Here is a 25736-nt window from a genome sequence, read left to right as displayed (position 1 = left end):
TTATAAAAGAACAAAAAAAACTTGTGGGTGTGTCAGTAACCCGCTCATTTATTAACTCAATCCATTTTAACCCGTCCAAATTGAGTAAAATCTGCCTACTTGTAACCCTTAATGAAACCTAATAATTTGTCGTGTAACATGTTACACAGGCCTTTATGTCAAAAAGACTCTTTCTCCAAATTATTTTGTCAAATACCCAGAAGTTTTAAATCTTTTGTCAAATACCCACTTAATTCCACCTCACCACCAACTTTTCCAACTTAACAATTTCAGCCCCAACCTTTATAATAATTCTTTAACTCAATACTTCCAGCTTAATAAATTCACCCACAAGTTTTTAATAATACACTTCAACCCACTCCATCATCCACCACTATATATATAAAAATAATATCTAGGTTTCCAAAAATATTAAAAAAAAAATCCAAAAGCTAAAAATAGAAAGTGGTTATTTTTTCCACCAAAAATCTCCGATTCCGGCCACTTTTCCGGCGTTATTTTCTGGCGATCAACTGTAAATTAGTCCACAAACATCATAAGCTTGTCCATTGCATCCATTGTTACCCCATTTGTTTCCTATCTTCTCAAACACACTTTCCACCATTGTTAAAAAGCTTTAAATCACTCACATTACTCAAAATCACTTTAGAAAATGTATTACTGCAGCTCAGGTGACTCCAAGTTCATTTCTTTATTCCATAAACCCAACAATCATTGATTACAAGCAATATTTGCAATTTCAAGTATTTGTACAGAAATTTGTGCAGTCATCGACCCATCCTCGCCAGTCATCGACCGTGCATACATCACGACATAGACCATAAGCATAATCTACCATCGACCAAAACTTAATTCTAGGATGTTTATTGCAGAATTTGTTCTGGTTTCTGGTGATTTCATAGGAGAATGGGTGGAGACTTCGAAATGTTGGAAATGGAGATCATTTACCAAGGTGACAATTCCTATTCCTGTTCGCCGCAACAGTATGTACGATGAATTTATTGCAAACGTAATGCAGAGCGGGATCTAGATTGCGCGCCGAACGACGTGGTGATTAGTTATGTAATGCATTCGAGGGAAAAGGTGAATCCTACGATCATAAATAGCGATTTACGTGTGCTGACGTACATAATGGATGCTGATGCAGATGGCTTTAGGCTAATTTTGAGGATAAATGTGGTTGAGAGGTCCTTTGAAGGATCGTTGAATTCATCAGCACCCCCACCGCGGTGCCCGACAGTCGATGATGATTTGATCGATGACAATTTGAATGATTACGAGAACGATGTTGATGATACAATTAATATGGAAGATTATTCTATGCATATGGAAGACTTTTCATCGGACTCGCAAGATGATGAAGAAGATCGTGAAACGGAATCACAAGCAGGGCACTCCTTAACCGACGGAACCAATTTCTGTTGTGGTCAAATATTCGTCGATAAAAAAAGCTAAAAATGCAACTAGACGCAGCAGCGGTGATGCAGTCTTTTGATTATTATATGGAGAAGAGCTGCACGAAATTGATGAAGGCGCAATGCTTATCTCGTGGTTGTGGCTGGCTGTTGCGGGCAAAAAAGTACGACACCTCAAACAAATTTCGCATATACAAGTATGTCGGGATGCACACGTGCGGCGTTGAAAATGCCACCCGCAGGCATAAAAAATTCTCATCCAAATTGATTGCTTCAGTATGCGTAAATCATTTTCGGGATGGTAAGGGTCCAAGCATAAGAGAAATTCAAAGAATTGTATTTAAGGAGTTGCATTGCAACACAAGCTATTGGATGTGTTGGAAAGGAAGTGTAATTGCGAAGAACATCATTCGCGGGACACCGGAGTATGGATATGCTTGCTTGCTGGCTTTTTTCCATATGGTGGAGTTATTGAATCCCAGGTCTTCTTACTCTATCATGGCAAACCGGATGGATGGATAGTTTGTTTACTGCTTCTTAGCATTCGGAGCTTGCATATGAGGATATGCCCACATGAGAAAGGTAATTGCCGTCGATGACACATATTTTTATGGCAAGTACAGGGGCGTTCAGCTGAGCGCTGTTGCACAGGACACCGAAAATTATATATTTTCGATTGCCTTTTGTGTCATCGATAAAGAGAACGATGCTTCTTGGACCTTCTTTTTTCAGAAGCTGAAGTCTATCATAGAAGATGAACCAGATCTATGCGTCATCTACGACAGACATATTAGCATCGCCAATGCCTACTCCCGTGTATACAGTCATGTACATCACGGACTTTGCATGAGGCACCTCGCTGAAAATCTTCGCATAAATCAACACTGTGGAGAACATCTTTATCTATTCTACACCGCAGAAAAGGCTTATTCCTTTGATGAGTTTAGTGATAATGTTGTGGAATTGAAGAGTAAATGCCCCGAGGCAGCTCATGTCCTTGAAAATGTGCTTGGTTTTGAAAAATGGAGTAGAGCACACTTTTCAAAAAATAGGTACGACATGATGACCACAAACATCGCCGAGTCGCTCAACTCGATTTTGATGGATGAATGGGAGTACCCCGTATCGTACATATTCAATTCAATTGCTAAAAAATTTGGTAAAAAGTTTAGGGAGCGGCATGCATTTGTCGGTGGTAAAGAGAACATATTTGTGCCTTCTGCAGAAAGGATCCTAAGGGATAATAAGAATGCGAGTGATTCCTTGTATGTGGGTAATCCAAATGAGATTCTCGACGAGTATACGGTGTTCGGCAACGGCGTTATTGCCAAGGTCAATCTCTTGGAGAGGAGTTGTTCTTGTCGAAAATTTGACTTGGTGAAAATGCCGTGCGAACACGCGATGGCAGCTTTGCGATCAAAGTACGACGATGGCAAAGATTATGGTAACTCCATCTACGACTACTTTTCGCCAATTTATAAAGCTGAAAGTTACCTTCTCGCATACTCGGAAGCAATTAACGTGGTCCCTCCGGAGGCTGAATGGACTGTGCCACAGGAATTGGTAGACACCAAAATTTCTCCACCCCCGTACGATCCCAAACTCGGAAGGAAGAAAGTCAAACGCACTAAGGGCGTCGGTGAGACATTCAAGTCCAAAGGAAGGAATAAGCAAGAAATTCGGACACAAAAGAACCACGTGTAGAATGGGCATCAAATCATAAATAGACTTTTTTTTTGCTTCAGTTGTAAAGCTACTATTTTGGGGGATGAATGTGCATTTCTGTAGATTTTAACATTCAGTTATTATCGACCTAAAGCTTTGTCTATGATCGACTATCTATAGTCTACGGTATATATAATATATGGTCTATAAAATATTATGTATTGATTATATTATGCTGATCTTACACGTTATGTTGGTTATTTTCCGGGTTTATCTCTCTAAGGAATCATTATTTCCCTTGTTTCCCATTTCCATTCATTAAAAAGCTGCACAAAATGTCTCTTCACGAGGAAAAATAGCTGGTATATGCATACGAAACATTTTCTCTTATCAGACACGTCGACCTACCATTGGGTGGATATATGAACGGACGCAATCTACAGGTCTATAAGTACAGGCCCTCTTTCTACGCAACCCTTCAGTTTTTCCTAAACCGAAAATATCAGAAATCATCTCTTCTTCCTCCTCTTCTTCACCCAAATCAAAAAAATGCCTCCAAGAAGGATATCCCTGCGCCCCATCAGACGTGTTCCTCCGAGGCACTACGACCTCCTCCTCCTAAGGAATGATTTGGACCAACTTTTTTACGGGCTGGGTCAAGACCGCATCTACTTGGAGCGGGAACTCCGTCGAATGGCTCATTTCTTGAGGGCAATTCTGGAAAGGCTCAGAATGAAAGGCCCTGACTACATCACCCTCCCACCATCCCCATAATTTAGTTTAAATGTTTTATTTTAGTATATGTTTTTAAGTTTTTTTGATTTGTTCATTGCTGAAAAAGCTTTCTTTGTAGGATCTTGTTAGAAGAAAGCTTCTTCCATTTTCACCCTTTTTATGTAAATTTTACTATGTAATGCGATGAACAATTTTAATACAACTATGTTTCAGTTTCTTTTAACATTGTGTGTCTGCCATCTTTGTTCTAATTCCTTATTTGAAAACTCGAATCAAATATGTCTGCCTTTTCAAGTTACAGTATTGTGGCTTGACCAATTTTCTGAAAAGTAAAATCTAATGTTTAGATTTTATACAAAGTATTTCGTCGACTGTACATATTAGTCTATCATAGACTACATGAATCGATGGATCATCGGGTAAATTAAAATAAATAATAACAGATTTTCAAAAAATAATTTAATTTTAAAAGATTTAAACAGATTATCACATGTTATGTGGCTGGTGGATGAAAATAATTAAATTAAAAATAATTTAAATAGATAATCACACGTTTTGAGAATTATGAAAGATAATTATTAAATTTAAAAAAAATAATAGTAACATGTATTTTGTGCTAGTGGAAGAAAATAATTAAATATAATATAATTTAAATGGATAATCACATGTTTTGTGGCTGGTGGAAGAAAATAATTTAATTAAAAAGGATTTAAATAGATGATGTTGGACTGGTAGTGACACTTAATAGACTGTCGTATATAATGCACTATGTCCTCCATCGATCAGTCTGGTATATCGTAGACTTTCACGTTTATTATCGCATCGACTGATATCATCATTATGCGTAGACCATGGTGATCTATGTACACAGTTATAGACCATCACTTGGATGTAGTTAAAAATGATTAAATAAATTATAAATAAATGTGGTGTGGATTTCTACATATGTTAAGGAGTGTAAACAAGTCACATAATCATATTAGAGCTTAGAAAAATTAGGGAGGGTGAATTAAGAAGTGTGTGGATGGGTAGTGGTTGAATGCTCAATATCGTAAGAGTGTTGTTTCTCAAAGCACAAGTATGTATTGAGGATGATAAATGTTTTACCACTATCAATTGCACACACTCTTTTGATTTAGGGGTGGTGATGAAAGAAATATGTGGAATGTGTAGGCATCAAATACAATACATATCCTATATACATACTTATGTTTTGTTTAAACATTACTCTTACGATATTGAGCATTCAACCACTACCCATCCACACACTTCTTGATTCACCCTCCCTAATTTGTTATGATTATGTGACTTGTTTACACTCCTTCACATGTGTAGAAATCCACACCATATTTATTTATAATTTATTTAATCATTTTTTTACTACATCCAAGTGATGGTCTATAACCTTGTACATAGATCATCGTGATCTACACCTAACCATGATATCAGTCGGTGCGATAATAAACATGTAAATCTACGATAAACTATACTGATCGATAGATGACATAATTCATGATCTACGACAGTCTATTAAGTGTCATCACCAGTCCAAGATCATCTATTTAAATCATTTTTAATGTAATTGTTTTCTTCCACCGGCCCCAAAACATGTGATTATCCATTTAAATCATATTATATTTAATTATTTTCTTCCACCAGCCCCAAAACATGTTACTATTATCTATTTAATTTTTTTTAATTTAATTATTCATTTTTAACTACCTCTACGTGATGGTCTATAGATGTGTACATAGATCACGGTAGTCTACGCATAATCAGGATATCAGTCGATACACTAATAAAGGTATAAGTCTATGGTAAACCATACAAATCGATGGTTGACATAGGTCATGATCTACGACAGTCTATTTAGTGTCACCACCAGTTCAAAAGAGAAAAATTACTTTTTCTAACGGTAAAAAATGGCTACTTTTGTAAGCCATCAGTGTGAACACTTTGTTTTTACTTCATATATAAGGTGTACATCCCTCCTTATTTTATTTCATCAACTTTATTTTGTTTTTAAAAATTCTACAATGTCGCAAGCATTTCAATCATCCAATTCTAAAAATACTCTAATTTGTCATTGTAGGAATGCGGCTGTCTTGAGGACGTCACACACGAATTCAAATTCAAGTCGCAAATTTTATAATTGTGCAATTGCAAAGGTGAGGTGTGCGTATTTTTTAAAAAAAGTTAAGTTAATGGTTATGTAATTATTTTTTTTTCCTAGGATAATGGCGCATGCTCGTTTTTCAAATGGCTTGATGAGCTATCACCTCCATCCAGTCTATCAACGTTTATTCCGGAACTCGAGACATCAAATTTTCAAGGCTTGGCAAAATTTAATCTACTACAGGCTCCAACAATGCGAAGAAAATAAAGATTTTCTCATGATTTTGTTCAAATAAGCCGAAGAACAGAGGGATCCCTTTAAACTATTGCTACATGACACCCAAATAAAGAGGGATCAGCTAAAACAATAATTGATTTTGGCCGAAGAAAGAGAGAATATCCTAAAAATGATGTTATGTGCTATAATGCTAGTATTCGTTCTTTGGAAAAGTGTAACATGGATGTAGTGATATTGAATAAATAATAATAGTTCTACTTTTATATAATGTTAAATACTATTTTTGATAGAACCATAGTCGATTAAACAACACGTCAACTTAAATTCGACCAACAAGGTAATGATAGACTATGCATACGGTATATGGAATATTAAGTATGCATTCTATGATATCAAGCATACAATGTACCAACTATGACCACACCCTGCATATTCAAATTCCATGCCACAAATCAGTTTGATAGAAACAGATTCAGCTCAGAATCATAACAAGTTTCATAAAATAAAAGAATAATTGTCATATCCTATCACCAGATCCTTCAAACTTCATATTTGTGAAATAAAAAATAAATTGTCATATCCTAACAACTCATCATTTAACAACAAATTAAACATCTTAGCATTTAAATGTCTCTTTCCCTAAGTTCCTCATCAACACAAGTGTTATTGTTGATTTCATCAACAATGTCCATGACCATATCTGTTTGGACAACTTCAACTTCTTTTTTCTCAACAATTGCAGCTGCTTCTTCATTCTACCTTCTTCTCCTTCTTTTTCAGCATGTGCATCAGCTGCTACGTCTTCAGTTTCCTTTTCTTCCACACCTTCTTTTCTTACTTCACCTGCAGTAGCTGTTTCTTCCTCAGCAGTTGTTTCTTCCTCAGTTTCTTCTTTTCGTTCACCTGTTGCTTCTTGCTCAACTTTTTCTTTGTCAGCTTTGTCAGCTTCTTCTTCAACAGTTTTTTCTTTTTCCATGCCTCCTTGTTCATCTGTTGCCGTTTCTTCTTCTTCTGCTGTTGCTGCTACTGTTCCACCTTCTTCTTGGCTCTTCTTCACCATCCTTCTTTTCTTCTTCTTTTTTCTCTTTTGCCACAACAGCGGCCAACTCATCCATTTTGCTCTTTTTTTCTCCTTCTTCATTCCTCTTCGATTCATGCACATGCACTATTTCATAATATTACAAAGTGTTACTGATATTTAAAGCTGAATATTCATTAACAACATCAATTAATGAATAAAGTTACCTCGCTCATGTTGTCGCTCATCATTTTCCTTTTTCTTCATTTTTTCTCTTTGATATAGGCAGCAATATCCAACACCGCTTTCTCGAGCGCAGCCACACGCTTATGAAGATCCCCGGGGGATGAGGTTTTCGCTGTATCTTTGGAGGTGCTCAGAGAATCATTATCACCAACGCGTACTCCAATGGGGTTACCATCCAAATTCCCGTCATCATCACTATTCTCATTTGAAGTGAGGATAGTCACCCCTTCTAACTCTTTCTTCAAGCCATCGAGGACGTTATTCTTCACCTCGTCCGTATATGGCTCAAACGTAATCATGTAATCCATCTTCGTCTCACGAACAGTAGGGATGATGTACGGGTGCACGTTCTACCAAATATCAATTAACAATTACATAACATTCGATAAAACGGTACTATTATTGCATTATAGAAAATAAGTTCATACCTCGGTAACTTTTTCTTTATACTTGAATGGGTCACCTTCGATTATCTTGTCGCTTTTTCAAGTGTGCCATCTGAGGATGCGGGGGATAGGTAAGGGCTCATCCATTGATTTTTCAGCAAATTCTCCAAGATGAGGAAAGGCCTCATAGATCCAAATCTGCAAGCAATACAGCAGTGATAAAAATAACTATGAGTTTATGACATAGTATAAATATAATGATAATCTACGATAAACTCACTAAAGGGTTTATGGTAGATACCATGAATGCCTAGGAAAATCCGAATAGAGCATAGGATGCCTTCTGCTTCTCATCAAATACTTTCCTCTGCTCCTTCAGGTCACTTTTCTTCTTCAGATAGTCCATGGTCAATTGAAATGTCTCTTTCCCCTACGGATACTTCTCGAAGAAACTCAAAGAATCGACCATTCGAATCAGTTTTGTGTCGACAACCTTCGTCGAATCTTTCGCAAGAAATATGGTGTGCAAGAACCACAGTAGACAACACTTGAACTTCTGGTCCTCGTTCAGCTTATTCCCTCTAATCAGGTGTAACAAGTTAGCCACCGTGATGTTTTTATTTTTTGTCACCTTAAAACAAAAATTGTCCCCCTTTGCTAACACCTTCTTCATTTTTGATTCACTGGGGTATGATGAGCAGTTCAGCCCCGTGATCAAACAAAACTCTTTCAAATCAAAATAGGTAAGCTTGTTGTTAACGCAGAACCACATCTCATGACGCATCTTATCGTTCTTAACGCGTCGCAACAACAAATAATGGACCAACTGCCCATTGAACTTGATATGTTCCGACAGGTTTTTCAGGTGTCCAAAACAGGACCGCTTGAATCTTTTCTTCAATTCTTGGTCGACAAGAATTTGCTTAAATTCTTGATAAGCAGTCATTCTTGATCTGACCGATATCTTTGCCGGGAAAGATCCGACCTCGTCAATTATCGTTCGAAGGTCATACCGCTCCACAAAAATGCACCTTGAAAGATATGGCACGAACAATGAATCATTATCCCCATCATCACTATTACTCCCACTTCCCTCGCACTTTTTACTGTCACCACTGACACTCCGCTTGGCAACATCTTCACTAGAATCGACGTAGTCTCTTATCTCCTTTAACTCTGAATCTGATTCGGACACCGACTCTTTAATTTTCTTTCTTTTTGACACTTTTTCAACTGCCACAGCTCTTCTTTTTCTACTACTACCAGCGGTATCGTCTTTCTGTTTAGGAATAATATTTTTTCTACCCATTTTCAACAGAGTCTACACCTAAAGAACAAATCTCCCATTTTCAGTTCATAGACCACAAGTCTATCAACAGAAATAACTCAATGATCAAATGAACCCCCCCCCCCCCCAAAAAAAAAAAAAATTAACAAACACCCCACCATTAAACAGTTCACTACACAAACATACAATAATTGAACCAAAATCGAATATGCAAAATATCAAAACACAACAATTGCTAAAAATCAAATTAGTGCGCCTAATCAAACTAATTAGCTATTAATATTTCAATTTTCACTATTTCAGCAATCATGTTTTAAAAGAATTTCATACGTCTGAAAATTGAAATATATCTAGGGCATTCTCATTTCATAGACCACGGGTCTACGAATAGACCGCGGGTCTACGGACAGAAACAGGACGTTGTTCAAATCAAAATGCCAAAATAATTCTTCAAACAACAATTATACCACCATCCAACACTTCGTTGCTAAAAAAAAATACGATTAAATCAAAACACCAAATTCAAAAAAAAAAATCCTACATCACTATCAATCTATTAGCAAAAAGAAAAACCATTTAAATGGATCTAGAAATGATCGAAACTCGATTTTAACTAACCTTGCGAAGCAACAACGCCCCCTTAGCAGCTGCAGATGAAGAACGTACGAAAATGACGTTTTTGGGAGAAGTTGTTTGAAAGCGGGAGTTGGAAATTGAAGAGGAGAGAGAGAGGGATTTTTTTTTTGGATATTGGAATAAGTGGAGGGGGTTAGGTGTATTATATTAAATTTGTAAAGTTGTATAAATGATGAATTGATCCCTTGGCCCACGTGTGGGCCCCACTTTTTACACCCTAAACCTAAAAAATAAATAAAAAAGAAATTAAGTGGGTATTTGGCAAAATAGTTTTACAAAAATTCTTCTTTGCCTATTATTCTCATGTTACACCGTGCTTAAGGAAACTAAGCACAATCTGTATTATTAAGTAATCCCTCCATTTTGTATTAGTTGACCTTCTTTCTAAAAAATACTTATTTCAATTTGGTTGTCCAAATCCTAAAATCAAGAGTATTTTATACATGTATTTCTCATTTTACGCTTGATAGGAATACTAAATACATCAACAGTTTTCAAAATTATTTCAAGGTGCATAAATAATCTCAATTCTCAAAATCAAAATTAAATAATTATTACTAGTTTCAATTATAAATACTCAATATTCTAGACGTAATGCATGGGATGGAGTAATATTTATCAAATTTTAATGTTTAATTATTGTATTGATTGTTGGACTTTAAAAGGCATACAAGGATAAATATGTAAAATGCATGTCTATTTATTACTTTTTTAATGGGTTTGCCTAGTCCATATAGGATCAACTAATTCGAAACAAAATGAGTATTAACAACCTATCTTCTAACTAACTTGCACATACAACAACTATCACGTCGCTACTCTACAATTAGTACATAACACACGTTAAGACTATTCCAAGGGAAAATTATTGTCATTGTTGTCTGGGTCAGTTAATAGAGACATTTGATGTTGGAGTCTGGAAACAGCTATTAGAGTCTAGCCCGATATTTTTTTCAATAAACCAAAATAGATATTAGACTCGACCCGCTAGTTTGCCACTCGTACCAGTGGCGGATCCACCCTTTGCCGAGGGGTTCATTCGAACCCTCTTCGGCGAAAAATTATGCTATATATACATAGTTAAAATTATATTTTATGTATATATATTAGATGTTGAACCCCCTTTGGTTAATTCGTTTGTTCACTTATGAACCCACTAAGTGAATATCGTGGCTCCGCCACTGACTCGTACATAAGAATGTGGAAGGGACATTCTTGGAGTACAACATAAACAGTTCTTAACATAAGGAATGGTTGCTCCTACTGACTTTGAGATCTCAAAAAGACTACGTAATTAATAAAATTCTTAGTGCAACAAATCACAACTCATCTCAGGCTAGATTAAAATTTTACAAACTTGAAAGTTTACTAGTACTAGCTACTAATTATATGAACATTGCTAATTGTGTGAACACCTCTTTTTTCTTACTAGTATATCCATGCATACATAGCTCAGATAAAAATAAAGCTGAAGACACAGGAAGGTGGACCCTTATAGAAATGAACTGACACAAGAACTTGCCCCATCAATGTTTTAGATCAACATCATAATGGGAACGCGTATCACATATGGTGGAAAATTCTGTAGAAAATAATTCATCTCTACTCCTATAAATTCCTTTTCCATAAGGTATTAGTTTCATGAGCTCTGATATACCTCATCTTTTATTTTTGTGTAACATATAAAGTTTCAGATTTTAACAATGGCATTGATATTTTGCAGGTTAAGCCTCATTGCACTTTTGCTAGTGGTCAGAATTTTTCTTTTCCGAGCCACTGCCCGTGACTTGCAGGTGTATTCCATGCTCGAAAGGCATGAGAAATGGATGAGTCACCATGGGCGCGTATACAAAGATGATGTTGAAAAGGCAGAGAGATTCAAGATATTTAAAGAAAATGTCGATTTTATCGAGTCTTTCAACAATGATGCTGCTCATTCTTACCAGCTTGGACTCAATAGATTTGCAGATATAACAAACGAAGAGTTCCAATCAATGGTTGGTAGATATAATCTGTCTTCCCTTCCGAAGACATCAAATTCTCAACCATTTAGTTACGAAAGTGAAATTTCTAGTCCTGAAAGTTGGAACTGGAGAGAGAAGGGTGCTGTAACTGATGTCAAGGACCAGGGTAAATGTGGTAAGTCCCAAATCAAAGTACATCGTCTGAGTCAATTTATATATGATGGTATTTGATTAGATTAAGATATTAAGAAAAACAATAAGGATATATTTTGGACGCGTGCTGTGAAATATACAGTAGAGTACTAACAACATACTATATGAAAATATGTCCTTTGTCTTGTAAGGTGTTTTTGAGTTTTCTTCTTAATAGTAGATTTGTGTTGATTTTACTACGGATAGTACGAAAATAATATCATAAAAAGTAAAATGGATGAAGAGACAGAACACGACAATAATAGCCAAAGATATCAACTACTCACTCCAAGTTAAAAAAGAATGACCTACTTTCCTTTTTAATCCGTTTTTAAAAAAATGATCCTTACCTTTTTTGGCAATGCTTTAATTCTAACTTTCACATGACATGTTTAGGACCACTAGATTAAAGGACGTTTTGATACATTTGACACAACTTTAATTTGAGACCACAAGATTCAAAAGTCTTTTTTATTTTCTTAAACTCCGTGCTAAGTGAAAATAGGTCATTCTTTTTTAAACGGAGGGAGTATGTCTATATGGCACATATCAAATTCCCTTTTCCTTACAAGTTCAAAATGATTAAAAACATGGTTAAAAGATTAAAATATTGTAAATAATGACGCATCATAACAAAATACATGATCACTGCGAACCGATGAAGATTCAGGTTTGGAGAATGAAGTAGATGCCTAGTACTAGCCTATACTTTCTTGACAAACTAGATCCTACATTATCTGCACAAACATAGTGCATATGGAGAATCGAACTCCTACGTAATCAACCAACTGAACTATTAAAAGTTTCCAGAAAATTTTGCAACCCCTTGTACTATTCTTTTGACTTGAGAACAAAACATGGCAGGATCATGCTGGGCATTTTCAGCAGTAGCAGCAGTAGAAGGACTGAACCAACTAAAAACTGGCAACTTGGTTTCACTATCAGAACAACAACTCCTAGATTGCGAGAGCCCAAATAACAACGGTTGTGGAGGTGGCATCAGGACAGAAGCATTTGAATACATAGCCGAAAACGGAGGCCTAACAACAGAATCAAATTACCCTTACACTGGAATTCAGTCCACTTGCGATAGCCAAAAGGCGGAATCAACGGTCGTGACAATTTCCAGCTACCAAACAGTGGAAGCAAGTGAATCAGCACTATTGCAAGCAGTAGCAAGTCAGCCAGTCTCTGCAGGTATAACTATTGGGAGTGACGAATTCCGGTTTTACAAAGGTGGAATATTCAATGGGGAATGTGGAGAGACTTCACATCATGCAGTGACAGTAGTAGGGTATGGAACAAGTGAGAATGAGGGTGGTGATTATTGGTTGGTGAAGAATTCATGGGGAGAGAAATGGGGTGAAGGAGGATATATGAGAATGGCTAGAAATCTTGTGGATGGTGGAATTTGTGGTCTTGCTAATCGTGCTTCTTTTCCTACTGCTTAAAGCAAAGGATTTGAGGGAAAAAACAAAAAGGGGGAATTTCAGAAATAGCAACACTATAGCCTTAATTATAACTTTTATAGCAACAGTTTCATAATTACGAAAAATAGCAAATTGTATTTGTATTTAAGTAAAATGTTGCTATATAAATACATATACAAATATATATATATTACTCATAAATACATATGCACAACTGAAAAATACATATTCTTCTATTACTATGAAGTGGGTAAAATATTGCTACTTTTGCTATAGGTTGTAATTTTGAAAAAATGTTGTTATTTATTGTAATTATAGTCTTAAGGATGCTAGTTTCTGTAATTTTTCCCCAAAAAAACTATGTTTTATATATGTTGTGATCATCAAGTGTGTTAATTACGTGCTTGTGTTATGTGTAGTCCTAATTATGGATCGAGAGGTGATTAAGGTTTTCGATACTTGTGTTATTTAAGTAATCACCCTAATTATTAAAAAAGTTTTTGAGTTTTTAATTGTAATTTGCCTGAAGTGTTGGTGTTAAATTATAAAGAATGGATAGTGTTGTGTGCTCATGGAGAGATCCTTAGCAAATACTTGTCCTTGTTGCTGTTTGAAAAATCCAATCCACTGGATCACAACAAACATGTTCTCAATCAACCTTGTATTCTTATTTCATTTAAAGAGTTTTCAGTTTTTTGTGATGCACAAGTTTTTGAGTGTCTAAATAGACTTTAAATAATTGATTTCACAATCAATATTTAGTAAATTTCTTAAAATATATGTTGAATTTGGGATAAGGTCATTCGATTCATGTGAGTTCATATATAACTTTTAAGCCAAGTCCGCCCAATTGTAACGTAAGCCTCGGAATAATAATTTTGGTATCTTCTTTAACCTATCCAGGAAAGTCATTTAAAGCAACTGGATTTTTACATTAGAAAATTGGGTTGAAAGTCGAGCTTGGGACATTTCTTTTAGTTTGGTGCACCGGCCGGGATATCTAATAGGATTATTTTGTACCAATCTCCATATAGAATAATAGTTCTGTCATTTTAATAGAAATAATCGGATAAAATAATTTCTAATTAATTAATGCCTCATATCAAAGATGAAAACTTTATCCTTGCGATTATTTTCCAGTCAAACCAATCTAGTTTGCAACTTCGTAGGGGAAATACACGATTAATATGGTAGAAATTCTTTATTTTAGTAAAGATATCACTGCGCGACATCAGGGTACGGCCACGTTGTTTGGTTTAATTAGACAGAATTATACGCATGAATTAATAATGCACCAATTATGATACAAAATTATTTTTTGCTGAATATTTCATTTGATATACTATAAATAGTATGTAATATATGAGAAAATTATTGTTCTCGTTCGGTTAAGGAAATAGGAATGAAGTAAAACTAGAAGCTGGAGATTTCATAAAACAAGTTTAATCTAAATTGGAGGTAACACACTTCATTCCATTATATATCTCTTTCATCGGCTAAAAATGTGAAAGTAAATCAGCATTAGTTTTAGCGTCTGCCTGTTTTAGACATGAGAATTTTATATTTTTTTCGAAAAAACTATTTCACTTTAGTGAAAATTGTAGTGTTTGGCCATAAGAATTTCAAATACAGTTCCATGAAATATAAAATATTTGAATTATAGTAGTATAACACATTCCAAATTGTTGTATTTGGAACTTATTTTCAATTTCATTAAAGTTAAAAACAACTCCAATTTATATTCAGGCCAAATACAACTTCAAACTTCAACTCCAACTCCAAAATTTTTTATTTTTCATGGCCAAACACCTACTAAATCTTTTGAATTATAGCTCAAAATTGTGCAGAAAATAAAAAATAAATGGTTTGAAGTAAGGGTGTCAAGTGGGCTGGTCCGGCCGATCCGACCCTTGTAACTAACCCGGCCCGATAAGCCCTAGGGCTTAGGGTTCCCGGTACCGGACCGGTTATTTTTTTAAAATGGGTCTGGCTAATCCGGTCCGGACCAAGCCCGGTCCAGGCCAGCCGGTTAATCGGCCCGAATACCTTTTTTTAAAAAAAATTGGGATTTTGGGCCAAACTAGCCGTTGGCCCAACGGCTATATAGCCGTTTTTGGGTCCAAACGGCTAGTTTGGGCCCATTTATTAAAAGAAAAAAAAATAACTTTAAAAAATATTTTTTAATCCCCAAAAAAATTCTATAAATACCCTACAACTTCAAATCATTTTTCACACAATTTTTCACTCTTTCAAATCTCATTCTCTCTCAAATCTCAATTCTCAATTCTCAAATATTCAATATATTTAATTTCTAAAAGTGTTCACTTTAATTTTTTAATTTTTCGTTTACAAAGTACGAGCAGAAGTTTCTAAAGTCGCAACCTTCGGATACTTTCAAAATTTGGTATTGTTGTTCCATCTCTCACATTTAATTTTTATTTATTGTATTAATTGTTTAATATTTAATTTTATTATATTTGTGTATTTTGAATATTTTTAGTTTAATTTAATTTATATTATGGATAGATTAAGAAACCTCGCTACTAAAGGTGTTAAAAAAATTTGTCCCGGAAGCGGTAGTGGTAGTAAAAAGTGAATTACTAGCGGTAGAGGTAGTTCAAGTAGTAGATATACCCGTGTGCCTTCGCCTCCGGTACCGCTTGGTACACCTTTTGAGGAAGAAATAGGTGTAGGTGCTCACGATATGGATTATGTAGAAGCTCAGAAAAATTATGATATAGAAGAAGAAAATGAAGTAGATGCGGTTAATTTAGACAAAGATAATGAAAATATTGCTGAGACACCCGCAGTAGGAGATGCTAACGTTAGATCTGAATCGGTTAATCTCCCTCCCCATCCTCCCAGTGCCCCGAGACCTCGTAAAAGAACTAGTGTTGCATGGCAATTTTTTAAACGTATATCAGATATTGAGGTGCAATGCAATATTTGTCAACAAATATATAAGGATAGAAGTGGAGGCAAGCAAGGGGATACGGGTACGTTAATGAGACATATAGCTGAAGATCACAAAAGAGAGTTAAATATTGCACAAGTTGGTGGGGATATTGCACAAGGTGGTTGGGACGTTGGTGGGCCAACGTAAACTAGAATGGACCCAGCAACCGGTCACGTAGCGAAGAAGTATAATAAATTGAGGGACCGGGAAGAAATAGCTAAAATGGTAGCTGTGGGTTGTTTGCCTTTTAGTTTTCCTTCTTCTGATGCCTTTATTCGTTATATACAAGCAATTTATAATCCTATGTTTAACGGTATTCCTAGAACTACTTGTCGGTCTGATATTTTTAAACTCCATTCACAATATTGTTTTTATTTATCAACATTGTTAAAAAATATTCAATGTAGATTGTCCCTAACTTCTGATCTTGGTCGTACTGTAAATAAAAATGATTATTTAACCGTTACTTGTCATTGGATGGATAGTAATTTCGTGATGCAAAAACGTATTCTTACTTTTTTATATGATGAAGATCGTAAACATACTGGACAATTTATTGTTGATTCTATTGTTAAAATTGCCAGATATTATGGTATCGAAAATAAAATTTTATGTATTGCTTTTGATAATGCTTCTAACAACAAGACTGTTATAAAAAAAATAAAATCTACGCTATCTCCGCCCTTACCTGAAATTTTTCATATTAAGTGTGCATGTCATATATATAATTTAATTGCAAAAGATGGTCTTGAGTTTTTTGAGCTTTATATTGAAAAAATTCGTCTTGCTGTTGGTTTTATTCAAGGAAATAATCGTAGATCGAGAATTAGAGAATTTAAAATTAAATGTCAAGAAAATGGACTTACACCGATTTTGATGCCTGAGGAAATTGATATTAGATGGAATTCTACGTATGAATTTTTAAAAACTTGTTATAACTATAAAATTCTTATTACACTAGCTTTTAACCAATATTGCGGTTCATTTGTTGATTCTGCTGATTGGATGCTACATAATTCTGATTGGATTGTAATTAATGATCTTGTTAAGTTTTTTAAAAAAATTTATGTAGCTACGGTTGAATTTTCTGGTGCTTATTATCCTACTGTTTGTAATATTTTGGCATATATAGCCGATATTTCTGGTTTGCTCAAAGAATATAAAAATAAAGAAGGTTATAAAGAAGTTGTTGGCGCCATGTTTACGAAATTTAAAAAATATTTTTTCCCGATTCTCCCTATTTACTTGGTTGGTGCTATGCTAAATCCGTGCATGAAATATAATAATATGTGCCACTTTAGTACTCTTATTTATACTAACTTAGAAATAAATACTTACCATAATTCTGAACAAGTACAACCTGATTTGTGGACGGCTACGGCTGATGCAAAGGATTACATAGAAAAATTATATAATCACTATGCTGATTTATTTGATTTAGCCGTATCTACAAATATCACTCCAACTGTGCTCCTCATCCTCCCAAGAAGCCACCATCTTCTAAAAAGCTGGCACATAGTGGTTTTTCTGATTCATTTTATGATTTAAATTGTTGGAACAGTGTTGATGAGAGAACTTACATATCAACTTATCGGGAAGAGCTGAAATATTATCTTTGGACGGCACCAGAGGATCGCAGACAATGGATCAACACATTGGATTGGTGGAGGAGTAATGAAACACAATATCCTGTGCTTTCAAGATTAGCTAGAGATATCTTGAATGTTCCAATGTCAACCGTTGCATCAAAGAGCGCCTTTAGTCAGGGACGACAACAGCTTGGAGACAATCGACACTCATTGGGAAGCAATGCAATGAATGTTCTAGTTTGCCTTAGAGATTGGATTAGAGCGAAAAGAAGAAACCAAGGAATGGAATCGGAGCCGAGCGACGAGCTGAAACTTGAAGAAATTATGACTTCACAGGAGAACTCAGCTGAATCAAGTCCAATGCATTGTTTTGCCCCCGTTGACTTCAACTATCCTATGCAAGTTCCCGTTAATATTAACATGAATGAGTTAGAAAAAATGATGCATAATTTGTAGATTTTTTATTCGTGTAAATTATAAATTTTGGATCATTTTATAATCAATAAACTTCCCCAAATTCATTCACTCCTTAGTCCTTGCTTTTTATATTTTTTCATTTAACGATTTAAAATTTTAAATTGAATTTCTTGTTTTCTACTTTAAATGAAAAACTTACTTCAATATTTTATTAATTTACTACCAAATATTATTAATTTATTATATTAAGTAGCATATGTTTTGTATATTTGTGCATATATCTTCTATAGAAGTGTATATTTAACGTATACATGTGTATATGTTTTATAAATTGGTATATAAGTATATCTACATATATTGTAAGTATATATAATATAGTATATTTTATAAGTAGTAGTATATATACATTGAATGGTGCGTATATATGATTAATTGACTAATTGTGTGTATGTGTATATATTTTTTAAATTCTAATGTAGTATATACTATATATATATATATATATATATATATTATTTAACGTATTTATAATGTATGTAGGTAGGTATATGTATTGTATATTGAAAGAAAGTTTTTTTTATATATTTTTGACCGAGTTTTGGTGGGTTTGACATGGTTAGGTTAAGCGGGCTGGGTTAGGGTGGGTTTTAACTTTTTTACTGTTTGATCCGGCCCAACCCGGCCCGTTTGACACCCATAGTTTGAAGATTGAAATTTTGGGTTGATTTCTCATATGCTCACTCAACCAATAGTTGTGATTTCGAAAAATTACATTTCTTCTTTAGTTCAATTTTCTTTCACAAAGAAAATAACTCTACCAAGATAATAACTATTCCTAGTTGAATAATCATCTAAAAAATCAAATCGAGTAACTTCAGCACTGGATTATAATGAATTATTTACCATGTTTGTGCTGCTTTTCTCAACAGAAAATAAAAGGCATCCACGGTAGAATCTCACTAATTTCCTCTTCTTTTTGTTTAATATATTGATAAAAAAGAAAATTCTAGTTCTAATGTTGAATTTAAAAGGCAAGCAAAGTGCTGATGTATACCGAATGATGTATCATAAATATGCGTCAGAAATTTGATCTTTCGATTTATAAATTTCCTAAGAAATCACATACAGATAATTTTTTTTTTTTTAATATGATAAAAATAATTTTATCTTAGACTAGGTAGAGTCTGTGAAAATTGCGCATAACTTGGAGTACAATAAGTCATCATAACATTTCTACTTAACAATAAAACGGTCAATACCACCCAGGATCATTTGGTGTAGAAGTAATGCAGAAACTAATATATAAGGTTTATTTATATGGTAATTAATAATAAAATAATTGTTATTGATAGTTAATACTGAATACATTGTCATGTGGTGATTAATATATAGAAAAACTCCAGACAAGAACTAATTACTCTGGAAGGTTACTTTTATCTTTAAATAATTTAATTCCTACAATTCTGTACCCACTTATTTCTGTTCTAAGTGACGGACCAACCCCTAAAGTAGGGGTACATGTCCCATAGGCCATAACCTTGCCAAATAAATAAATAAATAAATAAATATATATATATATATATATATATATATATATAAAATCTTAAATATAAAGTATATATTTTGCAAATGGCGCCCTTATTTACAAACTAGATATCGCTCAATTTATGCTATTTTAATCTCAATTTATGTGGTCATATGAAATTTAAAAAGTCGATCAATTTCTTCTATAATTTTTAAGTATTTTAAGATGTTAATTATTGATTTATAATATTCTTACATAATTTTCAGATACTATATGTTATTATTTCTGTCTCAATTTATGTGGAGCTGATGAATATTTGAGGAAATTCAAACAAATTTGTTATATATATAGTTGTTTAGATATTATAGGTTGTTAATTATTATGATTTATACAACTTTTTATGTAAATTTTTAATTTAAATAATATTGATAGAATTTGGAAAGTCAAATCAATACATTCTTCAAATATTATAATCTGTTAATTATTGTGATTTATATTACATTTCACGATATTTTAAAATAATATATAACTTTATTTATCTCAATTTATGTTGCACGGATAGAATTTGAGTCAATCAAAATTTTTTATATATCTTGAAATAATTTAAATTGTTATTTATTGTAATTTATAATATATTTTACGTAATTTTTAAATATATAGCTGATTAAAAAGAAAAATAAAATAATTAAATTACAATGGAGTAAATATAAAATTATAAAAATGCCTCAATCAAAAGCAGATAGTTGAAAGCAGACATGACAATCGCTAACTGTGACTGACGTTACAACATTTGCATTTCTGATATTTTTGTAACCACAGACTAGTAGTACCTTCACTGCTTTCGAATTCTATCTGGCATAAGCAATTCATAGATTAACTATCATAACTTAATGCAGGTATTATCTTATGCGAAATTTTATGTTTAAATTATTATTTTTTCATCTCAAATTATTTGATATGTGTTTAAAAAAAACTTATCTCAAAATAGTTGACATGTTTAAGAATTCAAGAGATAATTAATCACTTTTTTCCGATTATACCCATATTAATTGAAAAAGATTCATTTAATCGAAATTAAATAAAGTCATATTAGTTAATTTGCATCTCCTATTAATTTCTTCTTAAGAATTATACAAAAAATAAAATGCCTAGTAATTTGAGACGGGAAAGTAACTTATATGTATACCTCAACAGAATATTATTCCCTCTATTTTAAGATAAGTGGAGCTTTATTTTTTTATTTTATTTCATAATAATTGTGCTTCATGTAACTAAGAAGACATTAATGTTCGTCTTCTAATTTTATCCTTATTTTAAAAAAAATAAAATTTACATAATAAGAATTATTAAAATAAACTGTATTTTTTAAATATTTATTGAGTAGTTTTTTTAAGGGGTGTCTAAGCTATAATAATTGTGTATTGCACGGGTACGGGGTGCCAGTACTCCCCTCCGTTGCTTTTTGAGTTTTCATGTTGCACTTTTCGAGAGTGAATTTAATTAATTTTTAAAGTTAAATTAGATTAAATTAATGAAGTATTTTAAAAATTAAAAAATTAGATAAAAAATATTTTATTTTATAATTTTTTTCATGTCAATATCAGAAAATAATACATGTTAATATGTTGATTAAATTGACTCTAAAAAGACTATTACAAGTGAACGGAGGGTCTTATAGGAAATTTCATGTCCGAATTAATTATTTTTATAGTCAAACCAAACGCACCTCACATAATTCTTCCAGCCTTTCTGCATCATACCACGAAACAATAAATAAAATATTTTAAAAAAGATTGCCATGTCTAAAAGTAGAATAAGTTTATTGAAGTCCTCCTAATAAATGGGCAAACACGTAAATTTAGCATAAAAAGGTCAACCATCCAGCAAACAAGAACTTTCCAACTAATTTCCCTTGGGTTTCACAGAAACTCAAGTGATTTTAAACAAAACAAATTTCCGAACAACCCAAGAAACAACTTCACCATTCAAACATCATCACTTTGAAGACCATACTCGTTTTCATCTATATCGTGTCAAACAAACCTAACGTCTTCAATTAGTTGGAGCCAAATTTCAAACCCTATAAATAACACCAACGTAATGGCAGGGAATGTTATTGGAGGTGCAGCACTTGGACAAGCATTCAGAATGTTATCTGAATCAGTCTCACATGTTGGCAAAACTTCCATCTACTTCGAGTCGAATTTTCGACGATTGAATTCAACGTTGCTTTCTATTAAGCCAGTGCTTGAGGACATAGAGAGACTGAACAAAGCATTGGAAGGAAGAGAATCAGAGATTGAAATATTCAAGAAGAGGTTAGAGGAAGGTGAGAAATTTGTACGTAAAAGCGCGAAAATTAAACGTTACAATGTGTGTAAAAGGTGGTACTATTCGAAGAAATTGGCTGATCTTGAAAAATCTACGTTGAAGTTTTTTGAGGTGCATGGCTTAATGCAAATATGTAGAGACAGGAAAAAGATACTTTTGGTACTCAAAGAAGAAGGAGAGAAATTGGATGAGATTTATTCGATTTTGAAGAATATGAAGCTTGATAAAAACAGACTGATTTCTACCACATAATGTGAACTCTAAAGAAAGAAAAAAGAAATGCCGGCCAGAAGATGTTTACTTATTTTGTTTATCACACTACCGTTTTGTTTCTAAGTATTGAATCTTATACAAGCATTATTGAAAAGATTAATACAAGTATTGTGAGTGTAACTATATTTACACATTAATCAAGTTGTGATTGTATATAATAGTTTTAAGTTTTAATATTGTCGGTGCACATAACTTAAATATTATTGAAAAAAATAAAGTTATCAAGTATTGCAATATCTTTTTGGCTCCAACTAAGTACGGCTAGACACTTTTGTCTGTTGTTTTTATATTGTTAGTGTATATATATAAAATTATTGGGGAAAAAATAATGTCCCAACGCTTTTTTATCAATAGTTTCTATGAAAATTATTTACAATATGGTTCAATTAAATTTTAAAAGTAAACCACAAAAAAATCTCGTATATAAGTTGGTAATTAATTTACTATCTTATAAAGAAAGAGGTCTGTTGAAATCATTCAAATTAATTAAGCTGAGATTTCACACTGCCTCAATGAATAAAATTAATTTTGACAGAGAAGGAAAAGGATAAAAGGAGGAAATTCGTTTGTTTTCCTTAACCCATCCCTAAGAGCTCCGACCTTTAATTTTTTTTGCTCTACTCGAACAGTAACTCACAACCTCAAGATTGGAAATAAAGGGTGGTTACTATCCGAGCGACCCCTTTCGTCAAAAAACCAGGAAATTCGGAGTTGTTTTGGGTTATAAATACTTATGGGCCAGTCTATACGGGTCGTGAACCTAGTAAAGCATGACGAAGGAGATCATATATACAATCATCTTAGGCATGCATGAATGATGGAAACTTACGTAAATGTAAAGGTCATCTAGCTAGTTTATCAAATATTAATATATGACCCAAGTGTATAATATGTATATAAATATGTATCAAATGCATGCCTCAGCCTATAAATTGTAAACTATATACTCAAGCCATTTGATATGTAATTTCCCTCGAGTGATTTGTTTCAAACTTACCATTTCATAAGTTTGCCGTTTACCAGAGAGTATGTGAACGAATATTTATTTACTCCTAGAGTGTATGTTTGGTTTGGAGGAAAATTAAGCTCCAGTACTTAAAAAGTAAAAAATTTCGACTGAAGCTTGACGTTTCCATTTAAGAATTTTCTACACATCCACAATTAAGATTTAAGTTAATTGGATTACTCCAGTATTCTCTATGTTCAAAATGAAATCACACGTTTACAAAGGTTTAGATTTATTATTCCAATTATGAATTTACATAACTTTGGGTTAATCAGATAAATGGTTAAAAATAACTAAAAATTACAAAATAACACAGCTTATCTTTCATTAATTACAAAAAATCCCAACTCCTCAAACTTATTACAAAAATCTCATTTTAGGTGTTTCTCTCTCTAAAAGCAAATATACATAAGTAAGATGATTTCTTTCACCGTTTTTCACCCTTAAAACTTTGCTAAAATCAAGCATCGGTTACCATTTTGAATACAATTGTACTTGGCTCCAACTTACAACATTAAATTTTATCTTAATCTCTATTAATCATTCTGATTTATAAGTGTTGAGGTTAGTCTTTTTTTTCATCATTTACTGAACCGATTTTTGGGGATTTTTGAATGAAGAAATTGTTGCATGTTCTTATTAATTATTTTTTTGGGGTTTCTTCTTCAACAAAATTTTCAAAATTGTCCATTTTAAGTACGTTATTAACAACTTAGTACTTGGTTTATGGAGCATTCTCCTTAATTCAATTTTGGGGTTTTTCGAAAGAACAAATTGTTGCATGTTCTTATTAAGTAATTTTTTGGGGGTTTTAATATAACAAAATTTGGTTGTTATATCATTGTTGTCCCTGTTTTATTTCAAAAGCGTCCATTTGAATTAGAAATAAACATATTTGTACTTTGTTAATAGAGGATTCTCCTTCTTTTAGCTTAGGATTAACTCAATTAGATACAAATCTGGTAGTTGGGTTCGTTCCCGAAATTTTTGATTACAAGGAACCTAACTTTGTTGAAAACAGATCTAAATTTCGTAACGACCCGACAAGATGAAAGAGATTAGAAAAGTTGCTGCCGAAAAGTAAAAAAAAAAAAACAGTTGAAAAATCATCAAGATTATCCAAAAAAGATGATTCTGGACGTCCACGTCTTCCTAAGGTATATATAATTTTTTTGTTTTTGTATATGTTGGGTATATAATTTTGTGGTGAGCATTTTGTTTGAAATACAGTGATCTATATAATTTAATATACATAAATGAATAATGGGTTTATGTAAATTCTTATGTATGTGTTACACATACATTACTCAGCACATATACATAAGTTAGTTTTTCCATTACGTTATGTTATGTTAGTTTGATGCACTGAACATGCAATGTGTATATGAATAACATATACATAAACTTCAATATGTTGTTAAACTAATACTGTGTTGTGTACTTCATATACATCATATTTTCTCTGTATATGTATATATTTTTTGAAGAGGTAGTTGAGGTAACGGATATTAGGTATGTATATGTTGACATATACATCACTTCTGATACTTTGTTTGTTCTGTTTTTGAACCAATAATTCTCTCAATTCAATTTTATGTATATGATAGTAATATACATAAGTTTAGTATTTAATTTGACAACGCATGCTCATATTGATATATATATGTTAGGTATGTAAATTTGTCGTGAGGTTTTTATTTGACCTACAGTGTTTTATATAGTTTATGTTTTGTTATTTTAGTTTGATGCACTGAACATGCCATGTGTTTATGAATAATATATACATAAACTTCAATATGTTGGTAGACTACTACTGTGATATGAACTGCATATACATAATGTTTTCTGGGTATATGTTTATATTATATAAAAAGTTAGTTGAGGTAATGGATATTAGCTATGTATATGTTGACATATACATCACTGATGATATATTGTTTTCTGTGTTTTTGAACCAATAATTCTCATAAGTCAATTTTATGTATATGTTAGTAATATACATAAGTTTAGTGTTATTTTTATTTAACAACACATGCTCACATATCATGTGTTGTTTCATTCTCAATAGGGTATGAAATACAGGATAAGAAAGGTCCTTGCGCATCTATTGCATTTCAGTAGTTATTGCAACTGAAAATTTAGAGAAGAAATAAAAAATTATCTTGGTGAAGTAGTTGTAAATCTGTTTCGACAAATAATTTTTGGTTCATTCCTAGACATGTCGAATTGTAATTATCAGGGACAATTATCCAAATGCTTACTCATGCTTGAGATAGAACAAGACAATCCGGAGAAAATACACGTTTACGTG

The 25736-nt window shown here is 33.0% G+C and overlaps 2 protein-coding genes across 2 annotated transcripts; both read left to right on the top strand.

The window, feature by feature from the left end:
* The first annotated feature begins 11378 nt into the window (after nucleotides 1-11378).
* Nucleotides 11379-13727, top strand: LOC107859300 (ervatamin-C). The gene is made up of 2 exons (XM_016704265.2): nucleotides 11379-11881; nucleotides 12763-13727. The coding sequence occupies exons 1-2, from the start codon at nucleotides 11446-11448 to the stop codon at nucleotides 13347-13349; spliced, it is 1023 nt and encodes a 340-aa protein (XP_016559751.1). The 5' UTR covers nucleotides 11379-11445; the 3' UTR covers nucleotides 13350-13727.
* Nucleotides 13728-21829: 8102 nt separating this feature from the next.
* LOC107861188 lies at nucleotides 21830-22577 on the top strand. Its single transcript, XM_016706553.2, has one exon. It carries the CDS (start codon nucleotides 21916-21918, stop codon nucleotides 22396-22398), a length of 483 nt encoding a protein of 160 aa, XP_016562039.1. The 5' UTR covers nucleotides 21830-21915; the 3' UTR covers nucleotides 22399-22577.
* The last annotated feature ends 3159 nt before the right edge of the window (nucleotides 22578-25736 follow it).

This window comes from Capsicum annuum, chromosome 2 (assembly GCF_002878395.1).
Source record: "Capsicum annuum cultivar UCD-10X-F1 chromosome 2, UCD10Xv1.1, whole genome shotgun sequence".
NCBI lineage: Eukaryota > Viridiplantae > Streptophyta > Magnoliopsida > Solanales > Solanaceae > Capsicum > Capsicum annuum.
This window is presented reverse-complemented; position numbering and strand designations above follow the sequence as displayed.

Excerpts from the sequence above, each read along its gene's own strand:
- LOC107859300 (XM_016704265.2), top strand. The coding sequence starts at position 11,446 with ATGGCATTGATATTTTGCAGGTTAAGCCTCATTGCACTTTTGCTAGTG. Across the intron at positions 11,882-12,762 it reads CAAGGACCAGGGTAAATGTG|GATCATGCTGGGCATTTTCA; the intron begins GTAAGTCCCAAA and ends AAAACATGGCAG.
- LOC107861188 (XM_016706553.2), top strand. The coding sequence starts at position 21,916 with ATGGCAGGGAATGTTATTGGAGGTGCAGCACTTGGACAAGCATTCAGA.